Raw genomic sequence first — 15,476 nt, 5'->3', positions numbered from 1 at the left:
GCAGGGCGAGGGGGGGATTCTGCCCCTCTGCTGCGCTCGGGGGAGACCCCCCTGCAGTGCTGCCTCCAGCGCTGGGGCCTCGGCACAGGAGAGACACGGAGCTGTTGGAGCGGGGCCAGAGGAGGCCCCGGAGATGCTGGGAGGGCTGGAGCCCCTCTGCTGGGAGGACAGGCTGAGAGAGCTGGGGGGGTTCAGCCTGGAGAAGAGAAGGCTCCGCGGAGACCTTCCAGCCCCTGCCAGTCCCTCAGGGGGCTCCAGGAAAGCTGGGGAGGGACTCTGGAGCAGGGAGGGGAGCCATGGGACGAGGGGGAAGGGTTTTACACTGGAAGAGGGGAGATTTAGATGAGCTATTGGGAAGAAATTCTTTGGTGTGAGGGGGGTGAGCCCCTGGCCCAGGTTGCCCAGAGAAGCTGTGGCTGCCCCATCCCTGGAGGGGTTCAAGGCCAGGTTGGACGGGGCTTGGAGCAACCTGGGCTGGTGGGAGGTGTCCCTGCCCAGGGCAGGGGGTGGCACTGGGTGCCCTTTAAGGTCCCTTCCCACCCAAACCATTCTACGATTCGATGACTATTTTCAGGTCCTGGCTAGTCTTGGATGCCACCCCAGGACCGAGCTCCTGACACCTGAATCTCTCAGCAGGTACCTGAAGAAATGAAGCGTTCAACTGCAGCACCAATGCCTGTAAACACCTTTCCCCTTTGATGTTCTGGTGTTTCGAGGGGCTCTTGTCATCACGTTTGCAGCAGCAAAGCATTTTAAACACGGATCACACGTTGCTCAGTTTCCCTTGCTCTTAGGTGGAAGCTCTCAATGCTCAACATTTCCACTAACGCGCCCACGTTCCACACTGTCCCCAGAGGCCACCTCAAGGTGGGAACAGGAGCTCCCCAGCCCTTTCAGTCCCCTGTTCAAAGCCTGACACCCCCGCACAGGGGACAGTGGAAAGGAGAGGAGGGCAGGGAGGAGGAAGCGGAGGGAGGAAGGCATCCCTTCTCACCCGGCTTTGCCAGCCTCGATGGACTGCTGCGAGGACGGCAGCGGCACCTTGTTCATGATGAAGACCATCACCTCAGACTGCTGGTAGGTGGGCAGCGTGCTGGCGAAGGACCCTGTGGGGACAAAAGCGTCCTGTCAGCGTGCCAGGCACAGCCCACCACCCCCAGAAGCTCCCAATGCCGTGGGGTCTGTCTGCCTGACGGACCCCCATCGCCAGGCTGGGACAGGACAAGGCCCACCTGGATCCGGCACCCGCAGGCAGCTTTGCCTTCAGGGTGGTTGCAGACCCATCAAAACCGCAAGTGCAAGACCCCAGGTGCAAGGTCCTGCACATGGGTCAGGGCAATCCTGAGAACAAATCCAGGCCAGGTGAAGAATGGCTGGAGAGCAGCCCCGAGGAGAAGGACTTGGGGGTTCTGCTGGGTGAGAAGCTCCACAGGAGCCAGCACCGTGCGCTGGCAGCCCAGAAACCCCCCCCGCAGCCTGGGCTGCATCCCCAGCAGCGTGGGCAGCAGGGCGAGGGGGGGATTCTGCCCCTCTGCTGCGCTCGGGGGAGACCCCCCTGCAGTGCTGCCTCCAGCGCTGGGGCCTCGGCACAGGAGAGACACGGAGCTGTTGGAGCGGGGCCAGAGGAGGCCCCGGAGATGCTGGGAGGGCTGGAGCCCCTCTGCTGGGAGGACAGGCTGAGAGAGCTGGGGGGGTTCAGCCTGGAGAAGAGAAGGCTCCGCGGAGACCTTCCAGCCCCTGCCAGTCCCTAAAGGGGCTCCAGGAAAGCTGGGGAGGGACTCTGGAGCAGGGAGGGGAGCCGTGGGACGAGGGGGAAGGGTTTTACACTGGAAGAGGGGAGATTGAGATGAGCTATTGGGAAGAAATTCTTTGGTGTGAGGGGGGTGAGCCCCTGGCCCAGGTTGCCCAGAGAAGCTGTGGCTGCCCCATCCCTGGAGGGGTTCAAGGCCAGGTTGGCCGGGGCTTGGAGCAACCTGGTCTGGTGGGAGGTGTCCCTGCCCAGGGCAGGGGGTGGCACTGGGTAGGCTTTAAGGTCCCTTCCCACCCAAACCGTTCTGTGATTCTATGAAAACACCTCCCAGGTGGCACAGCCCGTCTCTACCCCTTTGTTTTTTGGGGCTGGTTGACCCCCATCCCTAGCGGCTGCAGCAGGCTGACTCCTTCCCTCTTTCCCTCTTCTCCTTCCCTTCCCCAGGGTCTCCTGCCCCGGAGGAGCAGGACGGTGCCTGCACACCGCAGCTCTGCCGGGGATGGCTGGGGTTGCAATGCCACCTGCCGATAACCCACCGCCACGCTTGCAGCAGATAAATCCCATTTCCCATCACTGCTTTCAGGATGAGGGCAACTTCGGTTCACCCCGGATAATCCTGCGGATGCGCCAGGCAGAAACCCACCGCGCAGGGGGCCACCCACCAGCACAGCCCACTGTCCTGGTTTGAGCCACACAGGACTAATTTCTCTTACAATGCTTGGGAAAACTGCACTTTTAGAAGTCTCTAGTGTCTGAATTTGTAAAAATATTTACTTTAGAGCCAGCTCTGGTGTGCGGGTTTCAAGGTCTTGGTGTTTTCGAGCTCGCCAGGTCCCGGGATGAGGAGGAGCGAGACCCGGGCACTTGACCCAAGCTGCCAACAGGATTATTTCTTATGACGAACGTCACATTCAATATAAATTAGGAAGTTTGCTGAGGAGTTCTCTCTCTCCCTTGTGGCTGCCATCCTGAGAATTCCTTGCCCTGGTGCCGGAGCCCTGAGCCCTTCCCTTCCTCCCGGAGCCGCAGCGCTCGCAAGGTCCCACATTGGTTGTCCCTGCAGGGAGTGCATGGCTTCTGCTGATAGAATGGGCTGAGTACAGTCCTTGTGTATTTTATATCACTATCAGGATGAATATTGTTTCTTTTGTGTCATTAATGTTGATTATCTAGTCTTTTTCTATTAAATCTCTATATTTCAACCCTTGCGTTTCCTTGTTTTTTCCCAATTCCCCTTCCCGGGTGGGGAGGGGTCATTGGGCGATAGAATAATTGTCTAAACGACAATAAATTGTTGTGGGTTCCTCAAACCATAACCCCCACGCCGGGCGCTGCGGGACACCCCACCTATGGTTTTAATGACGGCCTCCTGGAACATCCTCTCCTCGTGCTCCTTGATGATCTTGGTGCCGACGCCGGCGCCGCAGTCGTAGCTCCCCGTCAGCGCGTAGTCAATGCTGAGCCGCAGCTGCCTCAGGAGGGTGTTAAAGACCTCCAGCACCGTGGGGCCTGGGGGGGGGAGAGGGGGAGAGACGGTGGAGCATCGCCGGAGGAGAGCAACGGTTGTCCCCATGGAGATGGAGGCTGTCGTTTCCCCCAGGACAGTGTGGTTTATACCACCCACCACCCCATAAACAGGTTGAAAAACAGTTTGGCCAGACTCACAGTGGCTTTTAACCCCCACCAGCTCCCCCAGTAAAGACAGGAGAGAAATGTCCTTCCAGGAGTAGCATCGAATCACAGGATGTGTTGGGTTGGAAGGGACCTCTAAAGGCCATCCAGTCCAACCCCCCTGCAGTGAGCGGGGACATCTTCAACCAGATCAGGTTGCCCAGAGCCTCATCCAGCCTGGCCTTGGATGTCTCCAGGGATGGGGCCTCCACCCCCTCTCTGGGCAACCTGGGCCAGTGTCTCACCACCCTCAGTGTAAAGAACTTCTTCCTAATGTCTGATCTAACCCTGCCCTGCTCTAGTTTAAACCATCGCCCCTCGTCCTATCACTACCCTCAGCTAAGTAGACGTGGTGCTGAGGGACATGGGTTAGCGGTGGTTTTGGCAGCATTGGGTTGATGGTTGGACTTGATGACCTTAAAGGTCCCTTCCAACCGAGACAATTCTATGATTCTATGATTCTATATTTAGAGCACAAGTCTGGTGAGGAGCGGCTGAGGGAGCTGGGGGTGTTCAGCCTGGAGAAGAGGTGGCTGAGGGGAGACCTTCTCGCTCTCTACAGCTCCCTGAAAGGAGGGGGTAGCCAGGGGGGGTCGGGCTCTTCTCCCAAGGAACAGGCCATGGCACAAGAGGAAACGGCCTCAAGTTGCGCCAGGGGAGGTTTAGGATGGATATTGGGAACAATTTCCTCCTGGAAAGGGTTGTGAAGCATTGGAAGAGGCTGCCCAGGGCAGTGGTGGAGTCGCCATCCCTGGGGGTATTTAAAAGCCGGGCAGACGTGGTGCTGAGGGCCACGGGGTAGTGGTGGCCTTGGCAGCGTTGGGTTAACAGTTGGGCTTGATCTTAAAGTTCCCTTCCAACCTAAACCATTCTATGATTCTATTCACCGCAAGCCCCTGAAAATCCCTTTGCCCCCTTCCACAAAGGCAGGGGCAGGCGTTGCATTCAGCCCTGTAAGCTTAGGTCACGTCACCTGGGGATGGGTGTTGCGCTTGGGAGCACTGAAACGGCACCCAAGAGATCCCCAGCACCCCTGGGTGCTCCAGACGGGATGCTCCAGCTCACACCTGGGCACACAGCAGAGCCCAGCCCAAACCGCCGGCACCCCTTCACCGCTCCCACCGCAATAAAAGGGTGAAGAGATGGATGGAGAGGGGAAACTTATCCGCTTACCCACAGATCCGGAGGCTGCGATCACCGCTGCCTCCGAGAGGACCTCCACAATGCCCGCGCGCACGGTGGCCGCGCTCTTGCTGTTGGCATCCAGGTGGCCCAGGAGCTGCTGGATCACCAGATGGGAATGCTGCGGCTGGAAGGAGAACATCAGCATCAGCACCGGGACGAATCCTGCCCGTGCACCCAGCTGCACCGAGCCCCTGCCCGGCTCTTTCCAAGACAGCTCCAGATGCAAAATGAGAGGAGGCACCTGCAGGAAGCCTGTTTTACATGACTGAGCAAGAGCTTGGCGCAATTTGCACGGGAAAAACGATCTAAAGAGCTGTACACGTCTAAGGAAACTGTGACAATTAATCCCAGGGATTTTAGGGGAGAAGGGATTTGATTTTTGCCAGGGTTTCCCAAACACGTCTGTACTTCAAAAGGGTCCTGCTGAGTTATTGCGACCTTACACCTCCAATCTGCATTAACGGGATTCTATAAAATCTAGTAGCGCTGTAAAAGTTTTTAGGCAGTTTACGGGATTAAACCCAAGAAACAAGAGCAGGGGGCGGTGATCTGCTTTTCTCCGTAAGACTTCTCCAAGCAGAGCCGTGGCTTGGCCGAGTCCAAAAGCGAAGCGAAGTCTCAAGGGGGTGAAGTGGGGCAGCAGGTCTGGGGCAGCCCCAGTAGAGTGGGAAGGCAGCACCGTGCCCAACAGCACGACGACACCCAGGCGAACAGTTTCAGTGAGATCCATATGGAAAAAAAGAAAGGATGGACCTTTCACCATCACTTTGGGGTTTACCTAAGCTGCATTTCCATGGCCTCCAGTGAGAAGGGAAGAGCCTGGCGGGGTCTGTCTCTGAGCATCCCCATAGAACCATAGAATCACCTAGGTTGGAAGGTCATCTAGTCCAACCATCAACCTAGACCTTCTCGCTCTCTACAGCTCCCTGAAAGGAGGGGGTAGCCAGGGGGGGTCGGGCTCTTCTCCCAAGGAACAGGCCATGGCACAAGAGGAAGCGGCCTCAAGTTGCGCCAGGGGAGGTTTAGGATGGATATTGGGAACAATTTCCTCCTGGAAAGGGCTGTCAAGCATTGGAAGAGGCTGCCCAGGGCAGTGGTGGAGTCGCCATCCCTGGGGGTATTTAAAAGCTGGGCCATGGGGTAGTGGTGGTTTTCATCAGTGTTGGGTTGATGGTTGGACTCGATGATCTGAAAGGTCCCTTCCAACCCAGGCGATTCCATGATTCTATGATTCTATGTCTAAGGACACGGCTGCTGGGCTGCGATGCCTGGTTTGCCCAGGGCACGTTTCAGCCCAGATAGCCCCTCTTGGGTTTTTTTTTTTTGTTGGAATTGGGTTGATTGCCAAGGCAGGGATCTGGAAAGAAGCAGCTTTCCATCGGAACCCACCGCTTCCCTTGGAGCATTTCACAGCACGCCGCTAGCCCGCCTGATTCAGCTGGGCTTTGCTGAGAGGGAGGGAATCGCTGCCGGGACTGAGACATAAGCTCCAGGAGTGGAAAACACACATGGCTGGCATGCAGCCATCCGCCGTCTCTGTCGCACACCCACGGGTCCCCAAATCGTGCCCGTCACCCAGCCTGCTTCGGGGCACGCTTGGGTGGCTGAGCTTATGGCGGGCGCTCGGTCTCGGCACCGCCAGGATGCGGCAATGCGGTGGCGGCGTCTCCGACTCAGCCCAGCCGTGGAGGCAGCCGCCGGCGCTCCCAAACACGCACGTGCGTCCCCAGCCGGTGGCCACCAACCAGAGCCCCCCCAGCTCCCCACCTGGATGGAGTACATGATGATCCTGAAGCAGCAGGTGGCAAAGATCTTCGGCTCCCAGAGCGAGTGGTTATCCAGGTGGCTGGGGAAGAGACGGAAACGGAGGGGAAAATAACTGTCGGTCCCCCAAAACCCTGCAAGGGTGCAAAGCATCGAGGATGGCCAGGCACAGCGGGGAGCAAAGACTGCAGGCGAGGGCAGGGACACAAACTCCTCTCCGGGCTGACTTTGCTCAGCAACATGTGTCTATCCCATGCCATCTTCTTCATCGCATCCAAAAATGAGAGCTCAGCCTGAAATCCAGTCCCCGTCTCCAGCACCGTGCCGAGGGGAGCCAGAGGAGCCCATGCCTTTGCCCCAGCGCTGGCCTGCACTGGCTGCGTCCCCGTGCCTCAGTTTCCCCTGTGCCAAAACCGAAGGATGGCTGACTTACATGAGGACGGGTTTGATGGCGTTCTTGATGTTGCCATACGCCGCTCGGCCCAGCAGCTCCCGCAGGCACCTCTCCGCCAGCTCCGTGGGACTCTCCTTCTCCTTCTCGGCGGCTTGCAGCGGGGAGGGGGAGCGGCTGCGAAAGCAGAGGAGGGCGATGAGAGCGGCGCTGAGCGCGCGGCAGCGGTGGGGGAGACGAGGCACAGATCCCGGCCAGGGAAGGTTGGAGGAAAACGGTCACGGCATCTGCCCGCCCAGGGCCGTGGGCCACCCCTGGCACAGCCCACAGCCACCAAATGTCACCCTGCCAAGGAAGACGGAGCAGCTCCATCCCGGCAGAGCCCAGGGACAAAGCGCTGCTGGATTTGAGCCAGACGAGAGAGCGGCATGGGGGCACGGATGACAGGGGAAGGGGATGCGCCAGGATGGCATCGCCCGCTGTGCCCAACTGTGCCAGGCAGCAGGGACAGCCCCCGCGTCCCTGGGACCGTGAGGATGATCACGGCGCTCAGAGCCGGAGGGGGGAAAGATTTTACGGGTGAGGACGCGGGATGTAATGTCCTCCCAGGGTGGACACAGCCTCCGGGGGGAGGAAAAGCAAAGCAGCCACGGCCCATCACAAGTCACCCTCAACACGCACACCCCGGAGGAGATCCATCCCTTTTTCCCATGCTCGGGCTTGTTCGGCATCACACAAACACCACGAAATGTCTTTTATCACCTCGGTGCTTCGGTTTCCAAGGAAAAGGGCAAAGGGCGTCTGGCCAGAAGCCAGCTTCCCAGGGCTGATACATCCCTCTCAACCTTCAGAAGGAGAATCCCGGGAGGAATTCATGCCTGCTTCTCCGCTCCGCGCTTCTCAGCTAAGCAACTCCCCGCTTCGAACCCCCAGCTGGTGGCAAGGTGGCCGGGGCAGGGTGGGGGGGATGACAGCGTCAAAATGGAGGGCGAGCGAGCAAAGCTGTATTTTCCTCCCTGAGATCCCTCCTGCCTGGCTTTAAATTAACCGCTTTGGTGGCATTTAAGCAGGAATCCCACGCAGAGGTCAGCCCGCCGCCCCGGCAGCTCAGAGCCTTCGCAAACAGCCGGCTTTCACTGCAGGGACGGCGCTGAGAGCTCTTTCCTCCACGGGAGCCACGGTGTCCCGCAGCGGCCGAGGTAGCAATAACCTTCACGGCACCGGGTGACACGCAGAGCTCCTGCCACCCGCGGCATCCTTCAGGGGGTTTCCCTCTGGCCAAAAGCAGCCCTGGGGCCCCAAAGCCACCGGTGGGTCACGGCAGCAGCGAGAACCCACCTTTCGGTCTCCTCCACGTTCTGTAAGTTGAAGAGCAGCGAGGGCACGATTTTGTCCATGTGCTGTGGGTCCCAGATGTTGGCTTGGAGCTCATCGTTCACCGTCTTCCTCACCACCCCTTGCAGGCCTTTAATGCCGGACATCCGGATCCTGGGGAACAAACCGACACCGAAATGCTAAATTCTATAACATGCATTATTTTACATTTATATACACGGGAAAAACTGTGCAAGAAGTTGGAGGGAAGACACGGATTCCTGCGCTGCTGGAGGGGCCCGTGCAGGCGATGCCCCGGTTCCCAGCCCCGGGCCTGGGAGACCCAAGGACCATCCTCCTGCCTCTCGTCCCTGAGGGATGTGGCTTCCCGCAGCCCGACTGATGCCGGTGGGAAAGGCTCTGAACAAGCTAAAACCATCCTGTCAGCAGCAGCTGGCTCCCATCCATCATTTTTCCCTGGAGGCCCCCGGGCGAGCTGCAGCCACACATGTCCACGGCACGCACTGCCCAGGATGCAGAGGTGGCACCAGCGAGCCTGGGCTCTCCGAAGGATTGGTTTTGGCCCTGGGAAATCTCCATTCTCCGGCTGTGAGATGTATGAAGTGCTTTCCTCATTGTCTCTGTTCCCAGCAGCTGCAGAGCCGAGCTGCTCCCACAGGGATGCTGGATGCTAGGGAATCGCAGGGGCTTTTTGACACCTGCGTCCTTTCTGGCTCCAATGATCCTGACTCTGCTCTGGTCAATAAAGTCATCAATAAAAATTGCCCTACACAGCAGGATCCCCAGGTCTGAAACCAGCCCCTCAATGCCCACTGCTAATCACAGAATTGTACCACAGAATGGTTTGGGCTGGAAGGGACCTTAAAGCCCATGGCAAGGCCCTGGGCAGGGACACCTCCCACCAGCCCAGGTTGCTCCAAGCCCCGGCCAACCTGGCCTTGAACCCCTCCAGGGATGGGGCAGCCACAGCTTCTCTGGGCAACCTGGGCCAGGGGCTCACCCCCCTCACACCAAAGAATTTCTTCCCAATAGCTCATCTCAATCTCCCCTCTTCCAGTGTAAAACCCTTCCCCCTCGTCCCATGGCTCCCCTCCCTGCTCCAGAGTCCCTCCCCAGCTTTCCTGGAGCCCCTTGAGGGCCTGGCAGGGGCTGGAAGGTCTCCGCGGAGCCTTCTCTTCTCCAGGCTGAACCCCCCCAGCTCTCTCAGCCTGTCCTCACGGGAGAAGTAACGCCCGAGAAAGACCTCACGTCCTTATCTGCAGAAATAAACACATTAAATAACCTGCTCTGAGGTCTCCCTAACCCATTTTGCAGATCTAATCAAGGCAATAATCAGACCGAGACACAATTCTTGAGGAAGGACCTTTGAGGAGCACCAAGGGCCCAGGAAAGCAGAGCACTCCTTTTTAATCACAGGAGCTGCAGAATTCCTCTCTTCCAGTCTCCAATGCAATTTAGCCAGCCTGACCCGTGCCCCGAAGGTCAAGTGAAAATAATGAGCCTTCTGCATTATTTTGGTTTTAAGGGAAAAACCCCAACCCTGGGAGTCTGCAGTGTTGAAAGGAGGGAAGCCTGGTCCTTGGAGCCAAGCCTCCACCAGGAGAGGAGAACCTCAGGGGTTCAACCAGCCAAGGCAACTGGTCCCTGGGCCAGCAGCTCTGGGAACAGCATCGAGACAATGTGCTCGAATGCTGCCCGGCACCTGGGCTCTGCTTCAAACCAGTGGCCTCCTGCCCAGAGCTCCCCGGCGAGAGCCACAGGTGCTCTCGGTGCCTCCCAGGGCCATTTTAAATACACCGCCAGCAGGCCCGGCCTTGGCAGCGGTAAACAACATTAATCTGTCTGCTTTAGTTGTAATTAATCCCCCCAGGGCAGGTTTCCCATCACAGCAACGCCAGTCAGCCCTCGATGCTGTCTGGAGAGATGTAACCGCCTTTAAACGTGGAAAATAACAGACCGCGCGGCTGCAGGAGGCAGGTTTTGAGTGAACGCTCACTCTGCTAAGAGTGAGGGCCTCTTCCCGTCATCATCGTCATCCTTCCTTTTGGGGCCAGGATCATTTCCTCGCCTCCCGCCCTGAGCTCCAGCTGTCTGCGGGCCCTGGCCCTGGAGCGAAAGTGAGAAATGCTTAAAGATCATAGAATCATAGAATTGCCCAGGTTGGAAAGACCTTTCAGATCATCGAGTCCAACCATCAACCCAACCCTGCCAAGGCCACCACTACCCCATGGCCCTCAGCACCACGTCTGCCCGGCTTTTCAATCCCTCCAGGGATGGCGACTCCACCACTGCCCTGGGCAGCCTCTTCCAATGCTTCACAACCCTTTCCAGGAGGAAATTGTTCCCAATATCCATCCTAAACCTCCCCTGGCGCAACTTGAGGCCGTTTCCTCGTGTGCCAGGGCCTGTTCCTTGGGAGAAGAGCCCGACCCCCCCTGGCTACCCCCTCCTTTCAGGGAGCTGTAGAGAGCCAGAAGGTCTCCCCTCAGCCTCCTCTTCTCCAGGCTGAACACCCCCAGCTCCCTCAGCCGCTCCTCACCAGACTTGTCTAGGTTGGAAGGGACCTTTAAGCCCATCAACCATTAAGACCAGCACCCTGAATGCGCCCAGCTCCAAGGAATCACTGTACACCTCCAGCACAGCACAAAGCAATCGGTCCTTGCAGCCTGCATCCAACCCGTCCCCCAAAACAGGCACTTCTTCAGGAAAGGGGGAGGCTCTGGGGCACAGGGAAGTCCCCCCCGGGAGCCAGCAGAGCCAGGGACACCCTGCTCGTGTGACTCACTTCGTCCGGATATCCAGGTCATCGTGGCTGGAGTGGCACATCTCACTGAAGCGGGAGACAAAGAAGTCGTAGCTGCGGTGATAGGACGGGGTGTCCTCCTCGATGTTGGCAAACTTCACGAACTGGGAGAGAAGAAAGAGGGCATGAAAAAAAAATACACTTAAAATTCCTCCCCAAACCAGCAAACATTTGTGGGCTTCAGCAGTGTAACACAGGGCTCTTCACTCCAGCAGCTCAGCGTGGGCTGGGGGTGACAAGTCAGGACGCCCAGCTGCACCCAGGACACGGGGTTCCCCAGCAGGAACGTGCCATTGTATTGTCCCACCGAGCTCCAGCAGCACCCAGACCTGGCTGCGGATGCTGCAAACCTCATCACAAGCCCCAGCACTCCCAGTAAAGGGCATTGAGAGGTGCAACGAGGCTCTGAGTTAGGGAGCCCTAATATGCAGCACACACCAGTAACAGGAGATCAATTTGCCCCCAGCTTCTTCCCATCCTCCCAGATGGCACAAAAGCTGGCCAAGATTTCCCAAACACTGCTGTAGGGCAGAATCATAGAATCACAGACTGGTTTGGGTGGGAAGGGACCTTAAAGCCCACCCAGTGCCACCCCCTGCCCCGGGCAGGGACGGCAGGGCGGCGGGCAGCGATGCCGGCGGGGGGTTGCCCCCTGCCTCCTCCTCCCGTTTGTGCCCCCCGCTGCCGCCGCTGCTGCTGTTCCTCCGGCCAAACTTGTTCCAGCGAAAGTGGCTCATGACGTACTTGCGGATGCTCTCGGAGAGGGGCTGGAGGTGCCCGTTCCCCGGGTAGACGGGTGCCTCGGCCGACAGGTCGGCTCTGCACGCCATGGTGCACGCCTGCATGGAATCACAGAGTCACAGACCGGTTTGGGTCAGAAGGGACCTTAAAGATCACCTAGTTCCAAGTCCCCTGCCCTGGGCAGGGACACCTCCCACCAGACCAGGTTGCTCCAAGCCCCGGCCAACCTGGCCTTGAACCCCTCCAGGGATGGGGCAGCCACAGCTTCTCTGGGCAACCTGGGCCAGGGGCTCACCACCCTCACACCAAAGAATTTCTTCCCAATAGCTCATCTCAATCTCCCCTCTTCCAGTGTAAAACCCTTCCCCCTCGTCCCATGGCTCCCCTCCCTGCTCCAGAGTCCCTCCCCAGCTTTCCTGGAGCCCCTTGAGGGACTGGCAGGGGCTGGAAGGTCTCCGCGGAGCCTTCTCTTCTCCAGGCTGAACCCCCCCAGCTCTCTCAGCCTGTCCTCCCAGCAGAGGGGCTCCAGCCCTCCCAGCATCTCCGGGGCCTCCTCTGGCCCCGCTCCAACAGCTCCGTGTCTCTCCTGTGCTGAGAAAACAGCCTTGGAGATGCCAGTGGAGAAACCAACCACAAGTGGCTTCTTACCCACCTCCAAGATCTCACTCGCAGCACAAGGTCCCATCGCTCCCTTCCAGCAGGGCCATGCCAACAGACACGGAGCTTGCCAGAAATGCCAGCTGACCAGCAGATCTGGCTTTTAAGCTTTCAGGGAGAGAATTAAGGAGGAAGAAAGGATAAACATGTTTTCAAGCTTTCCTCTGAATGCCCAAACTTATTTGTGAAAGGATGGGAACAAAGGGTCAGGCAGGAAGGGGCAACCCCAACTCATCCAATCGTGCTGACAGGGGTAGCTTTAAAAAAGGGAAAAATAAATAAAACCTCAATGGCACAAGAGCTGCCACAAAACCCAAGGCACCAGCTCCTGGCTGGAACATAGAGAGCGGTCAGCCTGCATCCACCCAACGGCTCCTAGTGCTGCGAACGGATGAGGTTTATCCTTTGCTTGGGACAAGCATCATGCCACCGAGTCCCCATATTTTATCATCCCACTTGGAGTAAGGGCATAAGATTAACTGCAAGAGGGGAGCTTGAGATGAGCTATTGGGAAGAAATCCTTTGGTGTGAGGGGGGTGAGCCCCTGGCCCAGGTTGCCCAGAGAAGCTGTGGCTGCCCCATCCCTGGAGGGGTTCAAGGCCAGGTTGGCCGGGGCTTGGAGCAACCTGGGCTGGTGGGAGGTGTCCCTGCCCAGGGCAGGGGGTGCCACTGGGTGGCCTTTAAGGTCCCTTCCAACCTAAACTATTCTATGATTTGATGAGTAGCACGCACCCGCTGTGCCGGGCTATTATTACCATCAGCTGCAAAGGCTGGCTCTGCGCAAGCGAAGGAGCTGGCTCAGCCCCACCAGGAATTGTTCCCAGAGTGCGGGGACGGGCTCCAACTGATAAACTCCTCTTACTCACCAGAAAAATGCAGAGCTGTTACATAAGGAACCTCTGTACCAGACAACGCACGAAGTGGGGGGTTTTAAGCTCATGGCATCTCCACGTGCCACCGGAGGCGAGGGCAAGGTGCAGAGTGAGGAACGGTAATAGGGCTCCCTGTGGCAGATCCGGGAGAGCCATCCCAAGGGTCCCATGGCCAAGAAGCACCACAAAATAATGGAAGGGAACGACTTCTCCGCAGCCAGAATGTGCAGGTATCAACCCCACACCCACACGGAGGATGGCAGCTTGTTTTGTGCCATCAGGCAACCAAACAGGACCATCTCATCAGCACACCCTTATTCTGGGCAGAGAGAAACTTTATGAAATTCAACAAGGGCATGTGTAGGGTGCTGCACCTGGGGAGGAATAACCCCCTGCACCAGGACAGGTTGGGGGTCACCTGCTGGAGAGCCGCTCGGTGGAAAGAGACCTGGGAGTCCTGGGGGACAACAGGATGCCCATGAGCCAGCAATGTACCCTCGTGGCCAAGAAGGCCAACGGCATCCTGGGGGGCATCAAGAAGAGTGTGGCCAGCAGGTGGAGGGAGGTCATCCTCCCCCTCTGCTCTGCCCTGGGGAGGCCACAGCTGGAGCACTGGGGCCAGTTCTGGGCTCCCCGGGTCCAGAAGGACAGGGAACTGCTGGGGAGGGGACAGCAAAGGGCTACCGAGATGCTGAGGGGACTGGAACATCTCTCTGATGAGGAAAGGCTGAGGGATTTGGGTCTTTTCAGTCTGGAAAAAAGACGGCTGAGGGGGGACCTTATCAACGCTTGTAAATACTGAAAGGGGGGGTGTCAGGAGGATGGGGCCAGGCTCTTCTCAGTGGTGCCCGGGGACAGGACAAGGGGTAACGGGCACAAACTTGACCATGGGAAGTTCCATCTCAACATGAGGAGGAACTTCTTTGCTGTGAGGGTGGCAGAGCCCTGGCACAGGCTGCCCCGAGAGGTGGGGGAGTCTCCGTCTCTGGAGACATTCCAACCCCGCCTGGACGCGTTCCTGTGCCACCTGCTCTGGGTGACCCTGCTCTGGCAGGGGGTTGGACGGGATGATCTCCAGAGGGCCCTGCCAACCCCTGCCAGTCTGGGATTCTGTGAAGCTGTCAAGGCCTCGAAGATTTCCAGCCCACTCGTCCACGCCAGCAGCACACCTCAATGTCCCGATGGACATTGATGACAAGTGGTGTCCCTCAGGGATCCATATTGGCACCGCCACTGTCCAGTATCTTCATCAATGACATACAAAGTGGGATCATGGGCACCCTCAGCACGTTTGCTGATGACACCAAGCTGAGTGGGGCGGTGACACACCTGAGGGACAGGATGTCATCCAGAGGAACCTGGACAGGCTGGAGAAGTGGGTCTGTGTCAACATCATGAGGTTCAACCAGACCAAGTGCAAGGTCCTGCACATGGGTTGGGGCAACCCCTGGTCCCAGCCCAGGCTGGGGATGGAGGGATGGAGAGCAACCCTGAGGAGAAGGACTTGGGGGTGTTGGTGGGTGAGAAGCTCCACAGGAGCCGGCACCGTGCACTGGCAGCCCAGAAACCCCCCGCAGCCTGGGCTGCATCCCCAGCAGCGTGGGCAGCAGGGCGAGGGGGGGATTCTGCCCCTCTGTTGCGCTCGGGGGAGACCCCCCTGCAGTGCTGCCTCCAGCGCTGGGGTCCAGGACGAGGGGTAATGGCTTTAAAATGGAAGGGGAAAGATTCAGACTAGACAGAAGGAAGAAATGTTTCACTCTGAGGGTGGTGAGCCCCTGGCCCAGGTTGCCCAGAGAAGCTGTGGCTGCCCCATCCCTGGAGGGGTTCAAGGCCAGGTTGGACAGGGCTTGGAGAACCTGGGCTGGTGGGAGGTGTCCCTGCCCAGGGCAGATGGCCTTTGAAGGTCCCTTCCCACCCAAACCATCCCGTGATCCTACAATTCAGCTCTCTGCCGCTACACCCGGTGACACTGGATACAGCACAGTCTTCACATCTGCCAACAGCTGGAGGCAGCCGCCCTCCCTGCATCCATTTTCAGCCTGCAGCCTCCACAAGGGCCAGAACTTGGCAAAAAGCAGGCAAGAAGAGAGAAAAATCAGCCTCGAAGCCTCTCCTTGTTCCATCGATGGGACATTTTTAGGACTCTGCCACTTGCTCACAGACCATTGCATTTTCCCAAGGTTCGGCTGCCCCTACAAGGATGCAGCAATTACCGGAGATGCCCATCCCGTCGCCAACCCGTGCCCAGTGGGAAAAAGCAGCACCAGGACACACAGAAATGACCCAGCAAGAGCTGTGCTGGCAGGA

At 58.3% G+C, this 15,476-nt stretch overlaps 1 protein-coding gene across 5 annotated transcripts in view; it reads right to left on the bottom strand.

The window, feature by feature from the left end:
• EFR3B (EFR3 homolog B) overlaps positions 1-15,476 on the bottom strand; it is a 67,093-nt gene that overhangs the window by 13,456 nt on the left and 38,161 nt on the right. For all 5 annotated transcript variants that reach the window (XR_008465742.1, XM_054197117.1, XM_054197118.1 and 2 more), the window contains 7 exons: positions 10,882-11,003; positions 8,100-8,249; positions 6,804-6,938; positions 6,374-6,452; positions 4,595-4,730; positions 3,098-3,259; positions 995-1,106 (listed from right to left, as the gene is read on the bottom strand). Coding sequence is in view for 4 of the 5 variants with exons in the window: in XM_054197117.1 (XP_054053092.1) it covers positions 995-1,106; positions 3,098-3,259; positions 4,595-4,730; positions 6,374-6,452; positions 6,804-6,938; positions 8,100-8,249; positions 10,882-11,003 (896 nt within the window). In the remaining variant the exon portion in view is untranslated. The remainder of the gene's footprint in view (positions 1-994; positions 1,107-3,097; positions 3,260-4,594; positions 4,731-6,373; positions 6,453-6,803; positions 6,939-8,099; positions 8,250-10,881; positions 11,004-15,476) is intronic.

Source organism: Rissa tridactyla, chromosome 3, assembly GCF_028500815.1.
Source record: "Rissa tridactyla isolate bRisTri1 chromosome 3, bRisTri1.patW.cur.20221130, whole genome shotgun sequence".
In the NCBI taxonomy this organism is placed as follows: Eukaryota; Metazoa; Chordata; class Aves; order Charadriiformes; family Laridae; genus Rissa; species Rissa tridactyla.
The sequence above is the reverse complement of the archived record's forward strand: the minus strand, read 5'-3'. Positions and strand labels throughout refer to the sequence as shown.